This window comes from Camelus ferus, chromosome 29 (assembly GCF_009834535.1).
Source record: "Camelus ferus isolate YT-003-E chromosome 29, BCGSAC_Cfer_1.0, whole genome shotgun sequence".
In the NCBI taxonomy this organism is placed as follows: domain Eukaryota; kingdom Metazoa; phylum Chordata; class Mammalia; order Artiodactyla; family Camelidae; genus Camelus; species Camelus ferus.
Genome location: NC_045724.1, coordinates 18,754,715 through 18,778,471, shown reverse-complemented (window position 1 = coordinate 18,778,471; position 23,757 = coordinate 18,754,715). Strand labels below are relative to the sequence as shown.

The 23,757-nt window shown below is 38.7% G+C and overlaps 2 protein-coding genes across 5 annotated transcripts in view; both read left to right on the top strand.

Moving 5' to 3' along the window:
* Positions 1 to 23,757, top strand: part of LOC102511863 (serine/threonine-protein kinase Sgk3) — a 117,691-nt gene that overhangs the window by 22,861 nt on the left and 71,073 nt on the right. For 2 of the 3 annotated variants that reach the window (XM_014566892.2, XM_032470112.1), the window contains exon 1: positions 3 to 647. The exons of the other annotated variant lie outside the window; for it this stretch is intronic. The gene's annotated coding sequence lies outside the window, so the exon portion shown is untranslated. Of the gene's footprint in view, positions 1 to 2; positions 648 to 23,757 lie in introns of those variants that run through there. 3 annotated transcript variants of the gene reach the window in all.
* The window catches only part of LOC116660503 (translation initiation factor IF-2-like), a 46,792-nt gene continuing 26,275 nt past the window's right edge, over positions 3,241 to 23,757 (top strand). Inside the window, exons 1-2 of one of the 2 annotated variants that reach the window (XM_032470114.1) lie at positions 3,241 to 4,066; positions 13,538 to 13,618. In XM_032470114.1, the coding sequence (XP_032326005.1) occupies positions 3,529 to 4,066; positions 13,538 to 13,587 (588 nt within the window). In that variant the 5' untranslated portion in view covers positions 3,241 to 3,528 and the 3' untranslated portion in view covers positions 13,588 to 13,618. Of the gene's footprint in view, positions 4,067 to 4,787; positions 4,908 to 13,537; positions 13,619 to 23,757 lie in introns of those variants that run through there. The other variant, XM_032470115.1, reaches the window with a different exon arrangement.

The following is a 23,757-nucleotide window of genomic DNA, read 5'->3' as shown; positions in this document are numbered from 1 at the left end:
AGATTTGAGCTCAAAGGCCTAATATGATTCTCTGAGGGACACGGGAACTGCTGACACGACTTATGTAAATAAGTTATTGTCAACTATTAACAGACAGAGTTTATGTAGGTAACAGACTATCCAAACAAGAGACAGGAAAAAAAAAAAAAAGAATGAGAAAGAAGAAAAGGGGCAATTTATATTTTGTTCTTGATACTCATAATAACTGGGTTGAAAGACAATGAGATTTCCTTTAATAGGGAAAGATAATAGTTTTACTTCAGATAAATAATGGTCTTAGCAAGATTTAAAGCAATTTCTGGCAACTTTTTAATCAAAAAGCTGATGCTAGCAGTTTAAGGGGTTTGATCTCTGAACCCTTCCTCTTGGTTTTTCTCATGAGTCTGATATAGAAAGTAAGAAAGCTCTGTGATCTGAAAAGCCTTACATTTGACCCCAACATAGTCTTGCTATGTTATAGAGTTTTCTCTTTATTAAAAAACACACCTGAATTTCAGGCATTTCAGTTTTAAGTTTGAACATGGTTAATTTGGGCCACTCCCCCAACACACAAAATGAGCAGGCTCTGAACCGTCTTCCAAATCAAGGGAACAGGGTAATTCTGCTGTGCGCTAAGGCAGTATAAACCGGTCTCAGTTTCAGTTCTCGTGAGTATCCGAGTTTTTCTAAATATACCTTGCGTTGCTTTGTGTTTTAGTCAATTGTTTTGCTCAGAAAAATTCAATAAATTGGTCACTTTAATTCCCATATTCTTACCTATTTTTACAGCAGGCTTTTCTTGTTGATTATTTTCTGAGCCACTTCATAGTTAGAACTATGCCTTAAACTACTTTCCCAGTAAAAACGGTTTTCTCTATTTTTGAAGTTGTGGGATGTTGTGATCGGTATATCAACGGATAAACGTAGCTGGAAACTACAGCAACACTCATGATGTCTGACCGCCCCACTAAGGTAGATGAGCCTGTAGTAGGATGAGGGGAAAGGTGCTATAAAAGCTATGCAAATAATATGAATCAAAAACATCTTTCCTTTTGTAATCATGTAGTTGGTAGCATTATTCTTAGCTCTCCTGTCTTGGCGATTTATCTGCTGTAAAACAGATATTCTAATGAATACTGGCCCTCACTTCCATTACCAGCTGACTTATGAATAGAGTCATTCAGGTCCTGTGACTGTCATTTTATCAATTTTTTTTCCCTAAGGGAAGAGAAATTTCCTGTATTGTTCTGCTCCTCAACTCTTCCAAAGTTAACAATAGAAGAATTACAAATAACAGAAGACTTTATTATGATATGAAAAGTCATTCTGGTTCCATATCAGGAACCATTGTAGAGAAAAGAATTTGCATTTTGAAAAGAGGCTGAAAACCAAGCACTCATCTCATTGGAATATTTAAAAACAAATACTGTATTAGCTGGTTAGGGAGTTTTTTGTTTTCTTTTCTGATTTTTTTCTGTTACTTTTAGGACTTCTACAAAAACCCCAGAACTCTAAAAATTGACCATTCTTTATAGTTGTACAAATGAAATATGAAATATTGGCACTTTTGTATCTGTGTGAGCTAATAATAATGATGATGACAGAGCAGTCAGTTGATAAGACTGTTCCAGGCATTCTCCTGCCTTCATTTGGGCTTCATAGCAATGAGATAAGCACTATTACTATTTTACTGAGGAGAAAAAAGTAGTATCCTCACATTCCTGATGAAAGCATTTCTCAGGTGAAATAATTTGCCCCAAGTAGAAAGTGGCAGAGCCAGAGCTTAAATGTAGGTCTGACTGACTCCAAAGCTTATGCTCATAATTTCTACATTACAGATAAAACAGATGAATGAAATATTTGCCCTATCTGCATATTTCCAAACAAAATATTGGAAGTCTAACAAAAAGCTTTCTTTATTTAAAAATGTGTTCACATGAATTTACATGAAACCTTTTATAAAGGCAAAACATTAGCTAGACATTGCTGGGCACTCAACAACTTTTACAGTGTAAACTTAAAAGAAATTGGAACCATAAAGGGAAATGGAGATACGATCTATTTCTATCTAGAGGTGAGTATGATTAATCAAAGTGATTACCCTTAAAGTGTACCCTTAAAATTAAAGAGAAAAAGCCCTCTAATAGTTTGTGGATATATTTATGACCTCTAGTATTCTGAAAAATCAAGCTATTAAATTGGAGCTTTCATTATAAAGGCAAAATAACTAATGTGTTATCAGTTGAATGTGGCTCATCAACCTTCTTGTCTTGAAATATTTGAGAGGTAGTGTGTGTGTGTGTGTGTGTGTGTGTGTGTGTGTGTGTGTGTGTGTGTGTTCACAGCAGGAGGACAAATTTATCTTGGAAATGTGATGATTCCCAGATATTTGTTTTTCAAAAAAATAGAAAAAAAAAACACGTTGAAAAGTGGTGATAGCCAGGTATTTGTCTCTGAAGCAAGAATGATGTAATTCCACTTGGAGTTCATTGTCACAAAACTTCCTTTTCTCTGAGAAATTTTTCAGCTCTGTGAATATGGCTTTAATTAAGAGATACACTGATCACTTGTTGACTTTGTTACTAGGGAGGAACTTGAGCTTTTCTCCCTTACTGTGTGATTGCTTTGTGTGGATTACTTTGTATGGATCACAGTGAAAACAAAGGACTCCTGGCAACGTGCTGATTTGTATCTACTAGATTTTATAATCTACTGTATTTTATATCCATTTCCCTATGCCAGTGTAAATCACTGTTTAGAAAGTTCTGTAGGATTATTATGTTTTGAAGAATAAAAATATTTGATTCACAATCCATTTTCTTTAAGGAGGAGGCCATACAATGGTAATTGACATCAAAAATGAATACTTTTACCTTTACCTGGGGGATTAAATTTTTGAATATTTCAAATATAAGGAAATGTCCCCTGAATTTAGGGAAGCCACACAGAAATCAGTTCTTTTAATTACCTTTGAAAAATTTGTTTGTTCATAGATTTGTGGCAAGTTCTCTGGAATCATATAATTTGAAGTATGTCATTGTCTCAAAATCTGAAACATGATATGCACATGGGATTCTTTTAAACCGATGTTTGAGTCTATCTTCAAGTGACATTTGATAAAATCTAACTTATTGTGGGGCAAAACCAAAACCAAAACACACTCTACTTCAAAATCTTGACCACTTTACTCCACACCCATTGAATCATGTAATTCTTAGCTCTCCATTCACCTCTTTACCCTATCTGGGAAAAAAGAAAGCTGAATACGGCTCTAAAATGCAATTTATATATTAAAAGAATAAGAAAGAGTAATAAGAAGCTGTAAAGTGTGCCCTCAGCTGTCTTGGAGATTAATAGGAATGCAGAGAGAGAGATCTGTACACTGGATCTAACAATTTGTGAAAGCTTGCTCCTGTCATAAAACAAAAGCCAAAACTGCCGATGAAAAAGTAGAAAACTGTTCAAATAATGCTAAACGAAGCACAGTTGTTCCCCTGAATTCTCTGGTACTTATTCACGTCTCTGAGTTTCCAGTTTACACCACACCGCATGCCCAGCAGGCCGTTCTGGGGTGGCGCCTGTCCCTCCGGCGGTCCTGCTCCTGATCCCCGCGCGCACCGGCGCGCTGGCCCTCGCGGCTCCTGGGCCCCAGGGCCGCGGGCACTGTCCGCTGAGCAGCGGGAAACACGCCTGGAGTCTGAGCCTCTCGACGGGATCCGCCTGGGGCCCCCGAACTTCGCGCCCACGGCGAGGCGCGGGCCGGACCTCTCGCTGTGCCGGGGCTTTGGCGGGGGTCCTGCGGGGGGCGGAAGGAGAGCCGGTTTCCGCGGCGGGCCTGAGCGGGGGACGCCCAGCCTGCGGCTCCTGCCCGGCGCCGGCCGCCCCTCGGCTGAGAGCGGGCGGCTGCGCGGCGCGCGGCGGGCCGTTCGGCTCTCCCCGGCCGCCCCGCGCGCCCCGCGGGAGGAGCCGGCCGCCGTGACGCGTCAGGGAGGAAACGCCAGCGCCCGGCGGCCCTGCCGGGAAGGAGGAAGCGCGAGTGCGCTCGGCTCCGCGCCGGCCGCGGGGGGAGGCAGCACCGCGGAGCCGGGTAGGTGCGGGGCCGCCGGGACCCAAGGCGGGTGGGCCAGCGGCAGGGCCCGCGCGCGTCCGGGCCGCAGTCGGACCCCTCGGGCGGCTGAGACGGGAGGGGGCGAGGCGTGCCTGGGCCTCGTCTGCTGCCTCTCCTCGGAGCAAACGTGACTTTCCCGAGTCCCCCGGCAGCGCCCCGCTCCCTCAGCCCGGAAACCTCCGAGTTAGTCGGAAAGGAAAAGCAATACCCCCGCTCGGTCCTCAACTCTGAGAGTTTGCGGTCTTTGTTTCCTCGAGGTGAATTCAGATTCTGCTTTCCGATTCCTAAATGCCCGAGTGGTGTCTCGGGGGCGGGATGTTGTTAACCCGTGCGCAGCTTTGGAGCGTAGAGGAGCCGGGAACCCGGAGGGTGGGAGACCCCCGCTACCTGAGGTCACCTGCGAGGATCGGGGATGGAGGCGGCCTCGGAGCGGAGGGCACGGAAAACATTAACCTGCTGTCGACGGACCTGTAGTCTGAGACTTTATTTGCGTTGCTACCCTTTTAAGTTCTCTGTGATTTAAACCCTTTTTGTACCTTTTAAAGTGCATTTGGCTGTATTGATTCCCACAGTTTTAGCATTGGTAGGTACCATCCAGAAATGCTTTGAGATTTTTAGATTTTGTCATTCTTAGTGATGGTTACTGGAAAGATAGAAAAGAGAATTCATCTCTTGAGACTCAGACTCTTTCATTATTTAGTTTTGCACAGCAATTTATGAACCATGAGTAGAATTTCAGTCCTGCAGAAGACTACACACCGGGTACACTTGAGATGCAGGAATAAATACGGAGCATGAAAGTTTCTAAATCTATCAAGGTAAAGAAATATCGGGTTGTTGTATATTTTGATTCCCTACTTTGTCACTCAAGGTTGATAATTCACCCACCCAATCTGGGAAGTGCTTTATTTATTTAACAAACTTAGATAGCTCTTACTATGTGTTAGGCTCTTTCTAAGTGCTTTATAAATGTTAACTGAAATTATTAACTCAAAATGTTAAATTATAGCGGTTCTTGCTATGAAGAGGCCATGCATACTTCAGTTCCCAGAATGTCATTGCAAGAGCTAGAAACATTAGAGGAAGTTTCAGGCATATTTTAGGACTGGGTGTGCCTTCTGGCCCGCTTGGTTTCCAGGCCTGTAAGCAAGCCACCACCCCTGCACTTCCTGGGGGAAGGGAGTCTGGAGACCCAGTAATGAGATCTCTTCCTTGCAGATCTCTGGCCAGATCCCTATCATCTTTCATAATACGATCCTTCTCATCTGCCATGGTGCCTGCCCATCCTTAGCTAACCCGGGAGAGACCAGAACTTCCCTCTTTTTTCAGCTGCCACTGCATTGAGCCTCATTTTGTTTCCTTCCTAATATGTTTGACAATTGATATGACTATAGCTTAGGTTTGAGGGTCAGATTGAATGTGAAATGTACTGTAAAATAGAACATTTTTGTTTGAACACATCAACATAACAAACGATGCTTTGTAACTTTATTGCCATTTGCTGTAGGTAACATTGAGTTGGTGGGTCAACCTTGTAGGTAGCCGTTTTGTGATTTGCAGATACACAGAATATTTCCCACAGTTAAGCATCCTCTTCAAATGAGTGCCTTGGCCTGATGGCTAGATTGAGACTCAAAGTGGTGAATAAAATAGGTATGGTTCTTGTCATTATGGTGATCATGAATCTAATGTCAGAATCTGTACATCATACTAGCTTTCTCTCTCTCTTTCATATATTTAAATTTCCAGGGAGATGATTAAATGACACACTAAGCCTTATTTAATAAGATTATGAAGTGTCTCCTGGAAGCAGGGAAGCTCACTTTCCTCTGATATAATTTATAGCACAACAAACATTCATGAATTCAATCCAGCCAAATGACAACTAACACCTTCATGGTTTACAAAGTACTTCCAGATATACTTATTTGCTCTTCAGAGAGGCCTTGTGAGGTTGGTAGCCATTTTTTAATTTCTATTTTTACAGATGAGGAAACTGAGGTATAGAAATAAAATGCTTTAGCCAGGATTGCACAGCTAGTAAGAGGCAGAGCTTGAATGGAAAGTAGGTGTGTAGACAGTTGCCTGGCACGTGTCAGCCTGTGATAAACATTTGTGGAATGAATGACTCCCAATGACTTCAGGTTTCTTTGTTTCAAAACATTATACATCTCAAATAGCCTAGGTGATTTGTGCCTGAGAGACTGCCAGGCCTAATCCAAAGTCTCTGTTATTTCAAACAGTACCTGATACAACGTATTTTCTACAAAAGGGATGAGATGGAATGCCCTTTGGACTCATTTCTTAGGATTTATCTTCTCTGGTTTTTGAAAAAGCAAATAGATTGGTTATTTTTTTCCCTTTCTCAATCATCCTACATTTTTCATCTGGTTTGGAGGGAGTTTAGTTTGGACATATGGTTCTAGTATTTGTGTTGACAGCTTTCTGGTCTCTCCCTTCTCATTTAAGGTCATATTTAAGGATTACAAATCACTGTAAGTGTTCAATGTGAGTGAACTCAATTAAGCTACATAGATTTATGATCAAGTTCAAACACAGCGATCATAGATATTATAATTTTTTGACATCACTACTGTGTTTTTGAAATGTTGAAATTAATATAGTATTTTTAGAAAAAAACCTTCAACTTTTTATCCTTCAAGCACAACTCTCTGTATGCTAAAGGATGTGACCTCCTGATGGATAACCTTCAATCAGAGAAGAAAATATGGCCATTACCTGGTGGGAAAAATTGGGAAGGGCTTTTGGGGAAAATGAGAGATGCGGTAGCCTTTCCCATGGAGTGATATTAGGTGGTAAGATAACACTTAATGAAGCCAGACTGAGTCATCTGCCTGTCAACGTTCTGTGCGGGGGTGGAATAAAATGGTTTTGAAACCTACCTTGTTTCAGAAGCCACTCTACCTTTTCCAATCCTCATGTTTTTTTTTTTTTTCTCTCTCTCTTTTTAAAAAATTCATGTAAATTACTGTCTAAACTGCTGATTCATGAAACTCAAATTATGTAACTTGTTATTCCCTACAGAAGCAGCTCCCACATGATTTTAGGGGACTCTGTCTCTGTTTTCCTTTACCCATTGCATTCCTTACGGTGGAATTTTTGTTCGCATTTCACTTTTTCCCCCTATTTCATGGAGAAAAGTGGTGCCGATTCCACAGCTTGTAGTCCGTGTCAAAGTGATTTTAACTCAGTACTAACTGAGTTAATTGTTTGCAGAAGAAGACAACATGGAAATCAGATGTTGGAGGCAGATTCAGAGCACCAATCAGAAAAGTGTTGTTGCCTGTCTGAAGCTGAGCCAGGGGGTTTTCAAGGGAACTAGGGTCGTGTATGGTGTTCTTGCCCTTGTCCAGCTTCTCAGAGCCTTTCCTGTTTCCTGCAGGTCCTGAAAACCTGCCTTAGTTCATCTCCTTGTAGCCACTATTTCTTCTATTGTTCCACACCAAAATTTGTTTTCCTTGGGTCGGGGTTGGGGGTGAGTGAAAGAAGGATGATTACTTGAGGGGCATTGTTGTAGGGTAAGAGACTGGTGATATGTAAGATGGAAAATGAGAGATGTGTGGGTGAAATAAGATGTCAGTGAGATGTCCTGGTGGAGGATTCATGCAGAGTGCTGCTCTGTCTCCTGCACCAGGGCTGTAAATATAAGGAAGACCTATATGGGATCAAAGAACGTCTGGGAAGGATTCGAAGCATCTCTTGGCACGTGATATTGGCGGGCAGAGTTCCTTTGTACCCCTGCGTGCAGAAGTGTCATTATAGGCAGCTGTTTCTTCAGGCCACATAATGAGTTTGTTTGCAGATGATTAAAATGTAGAAAGCTGGTATAGTGGCTTTTAACTTGAGAGTAGGGATGATTTGACAGGCTTTTGGTTGAGTAAAGGCTTGGATTTTGTATCTTTATAAAGGCTTGCTCTTTTTTGAGAATGCTGATAATGTTGAGATAGTGATGATATGCTTTATACTGTTTGTGATTTTAAATAAATTACATTATATTTACAAAGCATCTAGTAATGAATGTGGTTCAGGCTAACTCTTCCATTCAGAGTCCTCATGTATTTGCTATGCCAGTCTATACCAAATATTTTTTTTTCCTATAGGTAAAATGGACCTCATGTATAATATACTCACATACAAAACCAGACTCACTGGTGGACTAGCTGGATGAAAAGTCCTCAAGTACAATGGGGCTTCACTCAGGACTTGAGTTCAGAAATAAGAAGGAACTTTATTACTATATTTACCTCTCTGTTTTTAAAATAAAAATAGATCAAAGCCACTTAAAATAATCTGGTTTTCCACTCAGCATCCACATATGCAGGCAAATATATACATAGACTATATATAATCAAATGCACATATACGATATATATGACCAGCTGAAAGAAATATAGGAATCACATTCTCAGTTTCTTAGTTTCCCAAGAAAACTCTATACATCATCCTTTTTTTCTCATTTTTGTTTTAGTTCTGTCTCTTATATTTTCTAAATATTATTTTTATTAGAAATGTGTGCCCTTAAATTCACGCAATTGAGAAATATGGGAAGTAAAAAGCTTTCTCCCCTCTAATCTTACCTACGAAGGTAACCACTGCTGTTTTTTTTTCCAATCCTTCTAGACTTTTCCCCATGCTTATATAGATTTGTGTATCTGCAAATATACAGAGTTTTTAAAAAAAACAGGAATCATTCTACACAGTTGGCCCTTTTATCTCTTATTTAACACTTTATCATGGACATCTATAGATCTACATTATTGGTTTATTATTGGACAGCTGCATAGCGTTCCATTGTGTAGTTAATCATTTATCCATTTTCTATTCTATTATCTGTATGTTCACTCTTTTGTATCTTTTAAAAAATATTTAAATCACCAAAGTAATACATTTTTCAGAAAAATAACAGGAAGAAAAAGATAAAATAAGAATCATCAGTAAACCTACCACTTAATAATCACTATTGATAGAGTGTATCTTTCTAAACTTTCACTTGTGTGTTCATGTGCATATTTCCAATGTTATTAAAAAATTTCTCATACATGCTTGCTTTGTTGGTTAGAGAATCTTGTTTATGTGATCATCCACTGTCACAGATTCTGGGCACTTTTGAACTAGTTATTTTACTGTATTCCTTGGCTACCTGCCATACCCCAAACCTGGATAGCATTACTGGAAATTTGTACTACTCCTCTTAAAGGGGATTAGGTGAGTGTGTGTGGATGGACCAGCAAATCCATCCAAATCAGCATAAAGTATATATCCTTCTGATGGAGGTCAGTCATTATTTGTATTTTAAGTACATCTAAGACACAAGATATTTAAGAAGAGAAATGATAGAATATTCATATATAGTCGATTATGATCACTAAAGAAAAAGCAGAAATAATGGACCTGGACCAAGGAAAAAGTGTTGAATTCAGTTAAAAAATTAGAACAGGAATCATGCCATAATAAAGGTATTAAAAAATTAAAAAATTAAAAATTAAAAAAAATTAGAAGAGCTGAACTTTAGATGTTTTGAAATAGTCTCCTAATGATAAGTACATTGTTTGAAGTAATTGGTTTAACAAAGCTTCCCCCAATGGTAGGAATAGGTGACCTTGAAATTTCTTGTGATCTTCTTATATTATGGCTGTCTCCAAGACAGTGACACTTGAGTTAGTATAATTCCATGTATACAGGTCCCTAGTTACTCACACCACCAGTTTTTCCAGACGGCATCTGTCTGGGCTCATCTCTCCACCCTCTTTTCCTTCTCCCACAGCGCGCGTGCACAAGCTGTCGCCCACACTTTCCTCCTGTACCCTTTTGTGGCCTTCCCCCACTTTCTGAGAGTTTAGCCCCCCTTTTAACTTTGTTCTTTTTTTCCTCTTCTTCCAGCTTTTGCTTTACAAAAACTTCTCTCTGTCTTTTCTCCATCCTACTCTCTTCATTTTGATCTTTAGCAAAAGATACTAATCATGGTGATACAGTTAAGAGCAAGCCTTTAATAAGGAAAAGGAAAGCTTTTAGTTTGGGAGAAAGGTAGACATTATAAAGAACTAGTGGTTGAGAATACCCAGTAATTCCTTTCAGAATTTCCACAGAAGTCTCCACCCACCTCCTTTTCTCTAAATAAGCTGTTTTTCCTTAAGCATTGGCATGTACGATAAAAGTTAAAACTATTTATAATTTTTTTGGTTCACGTCATTGCAACTGCAATAGCAATGTTTTGTGCATTTTCCTCCTCTTGAAGATGTTAGCCACATTATAGATTGAATAGAGAGAGTTTTGTTCTTGAAAGCTAACTTGTAGGTGAGACCACTGTTCCCTTCAGAAAATACATCGGAAGTTCTAGAGATCTGGCTTAAAAACAACCTCTTGGTTTTTAAGCAGGTTGAAGACTAAGAAGGTTATCTTAGACCAAAGGTTAGTAATCTTTGAGAAGTGGTGTGTCAAGATTCCACACCCTCTCCTTCCAGACTTTCATCAGCAGAGAAATGCGTTGGTGGGAAGCATACGTGGATCAGCCTTCCATCCTTGGGAATTAGAGAAGAAGTGATGAGGACTGCAGGAATGGCGGGGTGTTGCTGGCGCCTCTCTCAAGAGCTTCGGGTAGGGGATCAAGCCCAGGTGGCAGACTTCGTGTCAACTTCAGCTCACCTGTAAAGGTGCTTGAGCCAACGTTGTGAGGAGCTGGGCACCAAGGCAATAGCTGGTTAGGCTGCACTGAGAGTAAAGGCCTATTTTTTCATAAACATGAATGAAAAAGGTTTTTAAAAAGACATTTTTATTCAGCCTCCAAACCACATGGCACTAAAATTGATGATGGCTTAAACATGAAAGTGCTGTATTTTTTGCCTATTTGAACTTGGACCACTGCTAATAAACATTCAGAAGTTAAGACTTTACTATGATTTTTTAAAAAAAATAGTTCTTAGTTTTCTTGTTCTAAGTGTACACAGCTGTGCATAGTTCACTTTTAGTCCATTCTAACATCAGGACCTTTCTCTTTTTAATTCATCTCCTTTTACCCCTCCTCTCTCTTCTCATGAATATCTGGCTTAGTTCATTTATTTTTTGCCTATAGGAAATGACGTTTTTTAATTAATGAAAGAGAAGATATTCCAGTATTTTAGCAGAGAAGAGTTTTTAAGAGATTTATAAGACTGTTCCCCCTTTCCCCCTGATTTTTGTCTCCGCCATAGATTTTCCTTTATTTCTGATTCCTACTAACTTTAACATCATTTATTTTTGTTCCTCCTTCTAAAAATCTATTCAAGTGTGAACAAAAGTCCCTGTCCCATTGAATTTGTCTGTTGCCTTAGTCAGCCTTTAAAACAAAAAGGTAAGAAGTTTAGCCAGCAAAAGTGAGTTTATTCAGGAATAACAGAGGACATGCAGACTTGTGGTGAACCATAGGTAAGGCCAGAGAGCAAAGGAGACGAAAGGTCTTTTATAGAGAAAAGGAGGAAAAATTGGGAAGGGCTGTTTTTGAACAAAAAAGTCTATTGGAGCAGAGCCAGAATTCAAAGGGTTGTGGCAGCTCCATATTGGCTTAGTTGTTGTGATGTCTCCTTGGCTGGGCTGTTGCTGGGCAAGGAGAAAAATCACCCTTCCTCCTGCTGGGGTTTGTAAAGTAAGCTGCTTCCTGTTGAGGTCTGCAAGCTGCCACCAGTGGTAGTGTGTGAGAGCTCCCCCTCCAGGGCCTCCTGATTCTGTTTTACTTTATTTTAAAATGTTATTAATTATTATTATTATTTACAAATTTCCCTATTAAAAATTTTAATTGAAGTGTAATTGACTTCATAATATAATATTGTATTATATTACTTTCCAGTATATAAACTGGTGATTCAATATTTTGATACATTATAACATGATCACCACAGTAAGACTAGTTACCATCTGTCACCATACAAAGTTGTTACTGCATTATTGACTATATCCCCAATGCTAGACATTACATCCTTGTGGCTTGCTTTGTAACTGGAATTTTGTACCTCTTCCTCTTCCTCACCTATTTTACTTACCCCCTCACCTACCTCCCTTTTGGCAACCACCAGTTTGTTCTCTGTATCTATGAGTCTGTTTCTATTTTATGTTTGTTCATTTGTTTGCTTTTCTTAAATTCCACCTATAAGTGAAGTCATATGATGTTTGTCTTTCTGTCTGACTTATTTCACTTGGCATAATACCCTCTGGGTCCATCCATGTTGTCACAAATGGCAATATTTCATTCTTCTTATGGCTGAGTAATATTCCATTGTGTGTGTATATATATATATACACACCACATCTTCTTTATCCATTCATCTATTGGTGGACACTTAAGTTGCTTCCAATCTGGCAATTGTAAATAATGCTGCTATGACCATGGGGGTGCCTGAATCTTTTTAAATTAGTGTTTCTGTTTTCTCTGGAGAAAGAGTGGAATGGAATTGTTGGATCATATGGTAGTTCTATTTTTAAATTTTTGAGAAACCTCCATACTGTTTTCCATAGTGGCTGTAGCAATTTACATTCACACCAAGAATGCATGAGGGTTCTTTTTCTCTACATCCTCATCAACGCTTGTTATTTGTTGTCTTTTTGACGATAGCCATTCTAATAGGTATGAGGTGATATTTCATTGTAGTTTTGATTTGCATTTCCCTAATGATTAGTGATGTTGAGCATCTTTTCATGTGTCTGTTTGCCATCTGTATGTCTTGGAAAAGTGTCTGTTCAGGTCCTCTGCCCATTTTTTAATTGGGTTGTTTGTTTTTTTGATGTTGGGTTGTATGAGTTCTTTGTATGTTTTGGATATTAACCCCTAATCAGATATATCGTTTCCAATATTTCCTCCCATTCAGTAGGCAACCTTTTCATTTTGTTGATAGTTTCCTTTCCTGTGCAAAAGCTTTTTAGTTTGATGTAGTCCCATTTGTTTATTTTTCTTTCTATTTTAAATGAGGTTTCCTTTATTCATTTTCACACTTTCATTGGAATATTTTAGGATGAAAAATTTGCCTTTGAGATGCAGACTGGTATATATAAATTACTACAACTGCATAGAAAACAAGAAAAACTGATTTTTTTTGCTTTGTCTAAACATAAAGAAGGATACATAAGAAATTAACATTGTTTATCTGTTTTGGGGATTGAGTGATAAGAACTGGGTGGATAGGGACAGGAGTGGAAAGCAAACTTTTCACTGTCTCTTTGATTTTTTTCTTGTTTTTTTAACCAGGTAAATATATAGCCCACTGTAAAAATAGTTTGAAAAATTGTGTCTGTGGGTTTTCTGACTTAAAAAAATAGATCTATATATTTCTGTTGTCCTTGTCCATAAGTTTTTAGTAATGTTGTTGTTTTAAATATTTTTTTAAGAATGCACATGTAGTCTAGTCTTACAGGACTAGCAGTAGGATTTTGCAGGCATCTTGATCTGGTTTTGTTCCCCTTCAGCAGTGCTCTCAAATGCTGTGACTAGGATTCATTATGAAGTCTTCCCTTAGGAAATTCTCACACTGCAAATGCGACCAAACCGTAAGTTATTGTTGGCTTATTTGAAGAACCATTTAACTGAAATTGTCTGCAGCATTCTGCCAACTGGATACTCAGTTTTTCCTAATAAAACTGTTAAATAATACCAGTATAATTAGTGCAAAGTTAGTTGATTTTTTTCCCCAAGGTATCTTGTATCTCATCATGGTTAGTTATAATTTCCCTACTTAAAATTATATGAGTTTGGTGCTTTTAGAAAATAAAAGTTGGTTTACTTTTAGTATTTAGATAATTCTGCTCTTTTTAGTACACACTAAGCCAAATAATTTCTTTCATAAGGATTTTTATAGTTTCTGTCATTTGTGATAGGTATTTTACCCTGTGGAGAGCAAAGAGGAACTAATATTTATTGAATATTCATTTCTGTTTGGTCAATTTATTTGTTAGAAATTAAAAGTTTATTTGCTAATATGTGGTTGAGATGACAGCTCCAGAAAAAGTAACAAATGGCACCACATTTTCATGCTAACTAGAATTGGTGATTAAATTTTCTTTCTTGTTTTTCATAGTAATATTATTTGATCTGTACCTCCAAGAATTCTATGAAACACACATTTCAAAATTGGCAATGGTAGAGAGGCTATGTGAGATCAAGTTAGTAGAGGCAATTTAAAATATATCAGCATATGAATACCAATAAATTCTCTTCAACTAAGAATACTTGGGCATTTTAGTGCCATGTGTTTGTAAAGACAATATTTGACTTTGCCTTGTAGCACAGACAAACTATTCTGTATTAAAAAAAAAACTATTGTTTTAAAAACCCCACATTTTAGCGTCATTTAAAAAAAAACTGTATTTGTAGTAAGGGTGATCCCTCATTTAATGAATCCTGTCTTCAGACAGTGACCATTTTGGAAGGCCATTTGGCCTAGGTTGATAAAGGGTATGGGTTAGAATGTAGAAGAGAAATGCTACATCATTTCTAGATTATTTAGATTTCTAGGTTATGGGGGGCAGGGATAGCAGTTCAGGAGAAAACATAGATTGGAGAACAAATAGCAACTACAGAAGAATCAAAAAGAACGTGATAGTGGAAAAAGTATAGAAGTAGATGAAGGAGGAGAAGGTAGGTGCAGAAATCTTAGTAGGTCCTTGGCAGAGAGGCCAGTACCCAGAAATGCATTCCTAGGCTTTCTAAATCTGCGTCTACCTCCAGGAGGGAAGTTTCTGAGAGTGAAATCTGTTGTTGGAACACGGCCTCTTCAGTAGTGCAGTCATTGCAGTCATTGAATTACCTCTTTCCATGCAGTCCTTGTGGCGTATTCTCTTTTGGCAACACTGAATATCCAAAGGAGTGGATGTGATTGTTTTATTAAGTCTTTTCAAATCCTATAGCTGACTTAGGGAAGAGATGATAACATGTGAAAGTGCTTGGCCTAGTTAAGGGCACAAAGTAGGCACTTGATAGATGTTGGCTGATACTAACTTGTCCAAAATATTCTAATACTTCATAGCCTTCACTAGGGAATTTCGAAGGCCCAGGTTATAGTGTTAGATCTGCCACTAACTTGTTAAGTGAGCCTTTGCAAGTGACTTTATTTTCTTTGTAAATTCTCAGAGTTCCTTCTACCTCTAAAGTTCTATGGTTTTATTAAATTCATATAGAAAAAAAAGCTTTAAATAAGGATTATTCTTTTAATAGAGGTGAAAGTTTTTGTTGTTCTCAACTTTTACAGTTTTAACTAGGGTACACTACATGAATAAGATTCTTTATAGTGTTATCTAAAGCCAACCACTGATTTGTTTGAAAACAAAGGGTTTCTTTGCAGTGTCATTTAGCCTGGCATTGCCATGAATCCAAGAATTATTCTACACTAATCAGAGAACAGTGATGCAGTTGTACTTAAATTTAGAGTTCCACACAGCCATTCACCAGAGATGAATTGAGGTGAACCAGTACTCCTAACTTAATTTGCAAAAGTTCTAAAATGGACTGGTGGAATTCACTGCAGGAATCACAGTGAAAAGCAGGTTGAAAGTGTGGCTCAGATCATGCGAGGCTGGTGAAGAAACTATCACTGCTTTTTGTTGTATTTGTTTTCTGGGTCTGTGTGATTTTTAGTAAAAATTTAATGTAGATTTTGGGAGCATTTTTACCATTTTGAAATGTTGATGTATGGTGTGCCTGTTAGAGAGTGAATCAGTGTGGTTGGTCACCTTTGCTTTCAAAGGAAGCCAATTCCTGGCTTCAAAGAATGCTGTATGGAATCCAAATCAAATTTAAACTCTTTTTTTTTTTTTTAACTCTCTTGTTTCCCTTTACACTCATTACATGCAATACTCTGAACACTTTTGTACTCTGGTCCCCAAATATGTGGTAGTTTTTCCCACATTAGGCAATACTGTGACACCAGCTGGGTGTCCTACAATTTGACTCAATTCTGACACTGGCTACTTGGTGGTCTCACAGGTTTTGGGCTCAGCTCTGTCTAACTGCACCCTCACCCTTCAGCCGCCAATCACAAGTCCAGGTTATTACCGGTGCTTCTGACCAACAGACTAAATCAGTTTCTCACCACTCCCTCCTCGGGTTCAGTTAATTTGCTAGAGAGGCTCTCAGTACTCAGGAAAACAGTTTACTTGCTAGATTAACAATTTATTATAAAAGGGTCTAACTCTGGGACAACCAGATAAAAGAGATGCACGGGGAGGGTATGTGGGAAGGGACAAGGGCGGTTCTAGGCCTCTGTGGGTGGTGCACCGCTCTCCCCGTACCTCCAGGTGCACCAACTTGGTACCTCTCCGAACCCATCCTTTAAGGTTTTTATGGAGGCTTCATTATGTAGGCATGGTTAATTAAATCATTGGTCATTGGTGATTGATTCAACTTCCAGCCCCTCTTCCCTCTCTGGAGGTGGGAGGAACTAAAAGCTTCAACCTTCTAACTAATCAGATTGGTTGCCCTAGCAACCAGTTCCCATCTTTAAATTACCTAGGGCTTTGTAAGTCATTGCATTAACCTAAAGTCAGGTGTGATGGAAAGAGGCTTATTATATGAATAACAAAAGATACACATTTCACCTTTCTCTCTCTTATCACTTAGGAAATTCCAAGGGTTTTAGGAGCTCTGTGCCAGAAAAGACAGACCAAATATATGTATGTCTTAATATAAATTACAATATCATAGTAGTATACCTTGTTTAAAAAGTTGTTGGGGGGACGGTATAGCTCAGTGATAGAGTGCATGCCTAGCATGCACAAGGTCCTGGGTTCAATCCTCAGTACCTCTGTTTAAAAATAATAATAATATACCTAAATTACTTCCCTCATTTAAAAAAAATTTTAAAATCCTGAAAATTATGAGAACTAAAACAATTTTTTCCACCTGTATTAAAAGAATATACTTTAAATGTCCATTTTAGCTTTCATGGTAAAACCGAAAGGCAAGTTATCCAAGTATACTGTGGGTTTTTCTTTTTTTGAATTTTAAACTCTTACCATTAAAGTTTATTTACCGTAATTCTGTGTACATTGCCTTAAGTTCAGTTTTACAAGGAGGGAAAAGTGGAAAACAAGTTGCGAAACACTCAATTAGGTAATGGACGGTGGTAATGAGTCATGACGGTTTATTGTGTAAGTGTGTGCAGAAGCGGAAGGATCTATCAGGCCTCCGTTCAGCTCTCTTAAAATGACAGATTTCCCAAATCCTTCATGAAAAGGATGTGCATATGTTTAATGAAAGTCTAGTCTCATGCACTTTTTTCCTCCTCCATTTTCTAATCATTAAAATATGAAGTTTGGGTCACTTGGAGAAGGTTTTGGGGAGGTGATTATGTTGAAGACTAGATATTTGTTGGGTAATTCTGCACTACCCCGGTTACCGTGTGCTCCTAAGTCTTTCTGGGACCCACCCGATTTAGCCCTATCCTAAAGGATATTGACTTTCAGACTTATTTTCAGTGGTGAAAAATGCAAGGAGCACTTTCTCATTTCATCTGAGGTAGTTAGTGACAGACTTAACATTTTCAGCTTAAAAAGCAGTTTTCTTTTATCTTAATGTCTGTCATTAAAGTTTACCACTCAGGTTTCAATTTTAATGTTTCTCTCTTATAATTAAAGCAGAATGAGTCCTTGGACTGTAGCAATTAATAGAACCTTTATTCAAACTTACTGTAATCACATGTAAAAATAGAATAATTTATTTAAAATTTATGTGTTATAAAATGGAATGAATGTCATTGACAGGCATTATTGTGTATAGAAGTAGCAGGTTGCCTCTGGTGACTCATTATCTATTTTCAGCTCCTATGAGAGATTATGCTAATAGTGGTTAAGAATGGGGGGTCTGGATTCACCCAGACCATAGTTCAAATAGTGGTTCATCCATCACTTATAAATTAGTTTCTTTACCTATAGAATAGGACATAACTCATAGGGTTGTTAATTTTGAAATAAATAATATTCTTAAAGCACTTAACACAGTGCTTGTGATACAGTAGGTACTCAATACAAATGTCAGTAATTAATAATATTCAGAATGGATAAAATTTTATGACGTTAACTTTGTTTCTTTTTTATTAATTACTTAAAGGAAGACATATACCACAGCTTTTCCTTCATTAAGTCCTAAGAAGCTGCCAGGGAGGAGAGCTGGAGAATAGCAGAGAAAGGATTCTTTAGAGATGATCAAGGTGATAACTCATTCTCCCTAATGTGTCTCCAGGTGTCTGATGCAAGTCCATTGCCTCTTTTGGGCTACATCAGCGCTCTGTGGATGATTGAAGTTACTCTTCCTGGTTTACATGCATCTTGTACTGATGACTCCCAAATCCATGGTTCCTGTCCTGGAACCCTTTAGACTAATATGATCAATTGCCAGATAGCTAGCTTCCCATAGTGCTACCCTACAGGTAATTCAAATTCAACACGTACGAAACAAAATATATCTTCTCTACTCTCCTCCTGATGCCCCACCCCCACTTTTCATCAATTTCTTCTTCCTTTTATTGTCCCTATTCAATTTTACGGTATCACCATCGCCCCAGAAACCTGAGAGGTGGTCTAGACTCTGTCTCCCTTAGTACCTGCATCCTGTCATTTACAAAGTCATCCTGATATTATCTCCTGAATATTTCTCAAGCCTGTCCTAGCTGTTCTAAGTCTACTATAGCCTCCTGGGGCCCTCATCAAGTCTGCCTTTTTCAGTGGCCCCTCTTGAGAGATTTTTCTACCTCCCTCCATTTGTTCTCCATATTGCTTTCAGAGTGATTTAAAGCAAAGATCTGGCCATTGTCATTCCTTACATGGAAATAGCTTCTTTATCTCTTGTAATATCAAATCTAGGTCTTTAGCATGGCTTGTCAGGCTCATTGTGATCTCTGACCTACTTATCTCCTGGCATTTCCAGGCTCATGCTTTCAGCTCCAGGCTCCAAGAATAGTAATTACCTCCACACACAGTATGCTAATGCACCCCTGTGTGCTTGGAATACTTTCCCTCAGTTGTTGACTAACTTGCCCAATTGTTAGTACTGAGCTCAAGAGCTACTTTCTTTAGGACATCTTCCTTAACCTCCATTTTCCTCCTTACGTTGCCTCCCAAAACTGAGCCACAGGCATCTTCCCTGTGCTTCTGCTGTAACCTCTGGATACTTCTGTCCTAACAGGCTATTGTACTGTAGCCCGTCTTGGGTGCCCTGGGACACTTTCAAAAGGGCTTCTTTCTATTTCCAGAGATGGGAGTCATGGTTGTCATTAACATTGTTTATTAAAAAGCATGCTTGTGGGGGGGGGTATAGCTCAGTGGTAGAGTGCATGCTTAGCATGCATGAGGTCCTTGGTTCAAACCCCAGTACCTCCATCAAAATTTTAAAAAAATAAAATGTACAAATCAACTGTGCCCAGTAAAAATCTAATAAAGTAATGTCTTTTTAGAAAAATGGGCTGAAAAAATGGAGGAAAATATTTCCCCCCATTCTATCCCACATACCAGAAGAGACTAATCTTCTTAAAACCCTTTTTATTGGCATGCCTACCTTTCTTAACCTACAATAGCTCTTTATTAGTTCAAGTCCAAACTCCTCACCCCATCTTACCTATTCAGCCTAATTTCGGGCAGTGCGTCTACAGAATCAGTCTGGACGGTTAGATCAGTGAACTTCATAGACAGAGTAGGCAGGGAATTTGCACTGGTGGTTCTTCCTTGGAACAGATTTTGAGTTTTCAAATCTAGGCTTTAGCATCAGGGTATATACTTTAAAGTTATATGTTGGTAAATTAAACAAAAACTTTGTATTCATTGAATATTTATTAGGTGCTCACTAAATATTTATTGGCTACAGGCCAGGCACTGTACCACTGGTTGGGGCTTTGGTGATAATCAAAATCAACATAACCTCTGCCCTCATGGAGATTCTGGTCTAATTGTGAAGATTAACAATTATAGTAGAGGGTGTAATGCGCCCCAGGAACCCACAGCAGGGCACCTGACTCAGCCGTGGGATCAGAGAGGGCCTCTTAGGCTGAGTGACATCTAGCTTGATGGCAGTCAATGGGCTGTGCATTCAAGGCTGAAGGAACCGCAAGTGCAGAAGTCTAGTGGGAAGAGAGCCTGGGATGCTCAAGAAAGTGACAGAAGTTTCTTGAGGCTGGATCTCCGGTACCAGGAACTATGTGTATTACTGTAGCAGATCATGAAGGAAAAGAAAGGATATCTCTTTGTCCTGTCAGAGACTTGCTTCCTCTTTGAGGAAAACAAGTCAGAATGAATAGAATAAGCTTTTGTTTCACTGACTGCTCAGCTTCTAGTCACATACTATGTCGGTCTTAATTTAATTTTTATGCATATAAAATTAATGTCATACTGAGATGGTCTAGACATCCCTGCAGTTTGATAGCACACCCTTCCCCTGCTCTTACCCTCACCCTCCCACCCCTGCAGCTGGGTGCCATTTCCTTGGATCCACTCCTTGGATCTCCATTGCTATTACAATAGCATGACTCCTTGGCATAGTTCTTAAGCCTTTTATGGTTAGTCTCCAACCTACCTCTCTCTCTCTTATTTTCTGCTCCTCTCCTTGCTCCAGACTTACTCTTTGCTCTGCCATTCCTTTAATACATCCATGTTTTTCTGCTTTTAAGCCTTTACATACCTCCCCTTCACCTGGAAAAGCCTTCTTCCCTTTCCCTGCCTGTCAAACTCCGATGCTTTCTTGAAAGCTTGATTCACACACTTCTTCTATCAGGTCTCTGATGTTTTTGCTGTTTTTCTTGCCTCCTCCAATTCTCTACTCCTTCTAGAATGTTTTCTTCTTTCTTTTTAATGAAATATACCATAGTTTTTTGTAGTGCTTTTAAAAATTTGGGTTTTTTTTTTTAACTTTGGTCCTTTGTGTTAGAGGGTTTCCTTAAGTGCCTGATAATTATTTAAGAGTGAGACACTAAAGGAATATACTAAACATGGAATAAAGGTTCTGTGTATCTTGTTGAAACTTGTTAAAGTGGGCCAGCTTATTTGATGGGCACCATACAGATTTCATCAGCAGCTCCTGAATGTTTTCTCAGGACCATTCAATTTTCCCAGATAAGAAGCCTCTGCACCTGCCTGTTGCACCAAAGCCTGAGGCTCTTCTCGGGATCCACAGGTCAGGTCAGGTCAGATGGCTCCTGCCTGGGGTCCCCTCTTAGGCTCTTCTGCCACTCTGCCTGTTTCCCGCTTCTCACAGGCTTTCTGTCTTCATGTAAGATGTTTGTGGTGTGTGTCTTCCCTATTGTTTTGAGGTGACTTCTGAGAGAACAGGGTGAAACATCTTTATACCAACATTTTAAAACAAATTCCTTCCTGAAATTTTCAATTAAAAAATTTCTCCATATACATCATTGAAAATAGAGGGGATATGCTAATGTTTCTCCAACATGGGAAGGTTGAAACCTAATTAATCAATGTTAATGAAGATGAAATCCTTGTGTAAATATTAATTGACATGCTCTTTTCCAGAGAGCATGGAAAGAATGCTGTATAGATTTTAGAGTATCTTTTATGGTTTCCTATTTCAAAAAAAAAAGGAAGCTTGAGATTTTAACAAGCCAGTGTTTGCTGGTCTCTCATGGCCAGTTCAGATGTCCGGAGTATGACATCAGGAGATGATTTGTAATACAAAGCATGCTGAATCTTTGTGAAAGTTGTTAGTTCTCATGATATTAAGCTGTAAAGTTTACTTCTAAAATGGACTGTTTTATTCTTTTTCTTTTTGAGCATGTGACCATGGTTTTCCATCTCAGTAAAATTTCTTACAGAGTAATTGCTTACAAATAAAAGACTACCTTCAAGAAGTTTAAGCAGTCATACAGTTTTTTGAGTAAGGGGTACAGGATGCCTATTTTAAAAGCCCTGGGTCTAGACTAGTAGGAGAGCTGGAGGAGACTGAGGTCCAGCATGGTGCCATGTTATGGATGAATGGCATGTGTTATTTTAAAATTCTTTGACATGTGTGCCATTTTAATTTAAAGCTAAAAAGCCTTTTAACTTTTAAATATTCAGCCACTTAGCAGTTTCATTTTCTAAAAATCTCATTTGCTAAGTCTTTCTCTAAAATTATGCAGTGTGTTTTGCAGCAGAGCATAGCAGGTAGAACACAGGCGTAAGTGTTGGACAGGCCTAGGTTCGAGTGCCAGCACTGTCAATTGCTGTGCGAATTCGAACAAGTTACTTCGTGTTTCACTTTCCGCGTCTGTGACAAGGAGTTCATGAGGTTGCCTTATGGGGATTCCGCGAGAGAATGCACGTGAGGTCCCCAGCATGGGGCTTGCCTTCGTCAGCGTTCAATCGCTCTGTTGAGGTATGTTAAGCATCCAGCACAGGGCCTTTTCCTCCCACTTTCCTCCTACTTCCTCAGGATGTTCTGCTGAGTCAAAACTACCAGGAGAAAGTTACACAATACCGATCCTTTCTTCTTCTAATTCTTAGAAATTTTAATTTGGAGATAGTTTTGGTAAATTAAAAAAAAAATACTGCCACTAAAGTAGTATTTATTTCTGCTCAGATCTTTCTAAAGAGTTGATCCTGTCTGCACTGAATTAGGCAACCTGTAAAAGCAGCAGTGAATTGCTGGAGGGAGCTTCGAATTTTTGAAATGATTTATTTGCCAAGCTACTCAGGCTTTGGGTATTACCTAGGAGAATTCATAAACATGTCAAGCCTTGATAGATTCTTCCCTTTTATGTTAATGTACTGTGAACATGCAGGGCCCGTCCTGCCTGTGGGGCATGTTTTGCCCAGACTGTCACTGGTATCACTGGCATCACGATTTCCCTGGACCTAGCCTGGTGCCCACTCATGCTCGGGACCCAACGGACCAGTCCAGCCCTGCCTGGACTTGAATTTCCCTCAACACTGAAATTGAGATCAATAAACTCTCTACTCTGGCAAGCAGAAGGAGCATGCTCATCAATTTTAATACGTACTACTGTCATCAATTTGTCTGGGTTATTTTTACAAAGATGGTAGACTCATCAGTTTGAAACCCATCATGTCTGAGTTGGCCATTAGGGACTTCTGACTTTGCTGTTAATTATTTCCAGTGAAACTCTCACTAGATATTCTAGTTGTATGAACGCTCATATGAGAGAATGGTGGAGAAAATATGGAGTAAGGGATGGATCCATTTTGTGTTATTCAGAAAGTTATCTTTAATATACTTTCTGAAATGAATTACCTTTGTCAACATATAATTAAATGAGCAAAATTTGATTTGTTTTATCTGATGGGAACATTATTGTTTTTTTACTGGACTGTTTCTTGCATTTGGAAGACTTATTCTAGATTTTGAAGGGTAAATATTATGTAGCTTATAGATCCATTTTTTATTAAACTAAAAATCTCATGTATGCTTTTTATTTAAAAAATAAAAGATTTAATATTCTAGGATATAGTGGACTTAGACTTGAATTGTTTAAAGTATTTTTAATAAACTGTTCATTCTTTTTTAACATATTATTAAACACATATAAGAGATGATTCATAGAGTTCTACATAGTATAGAGGCTAACAATAAAACAAATACTCATGTATCTACCACCCAGTTTAAGAAAAAGAATATTAGCAATACATTAGATTCCTCATGTGCCCTTCCCCAGTTCAGTTCACCTCCCTCCATCCCCCAAGTAAACATGAAAGAACTT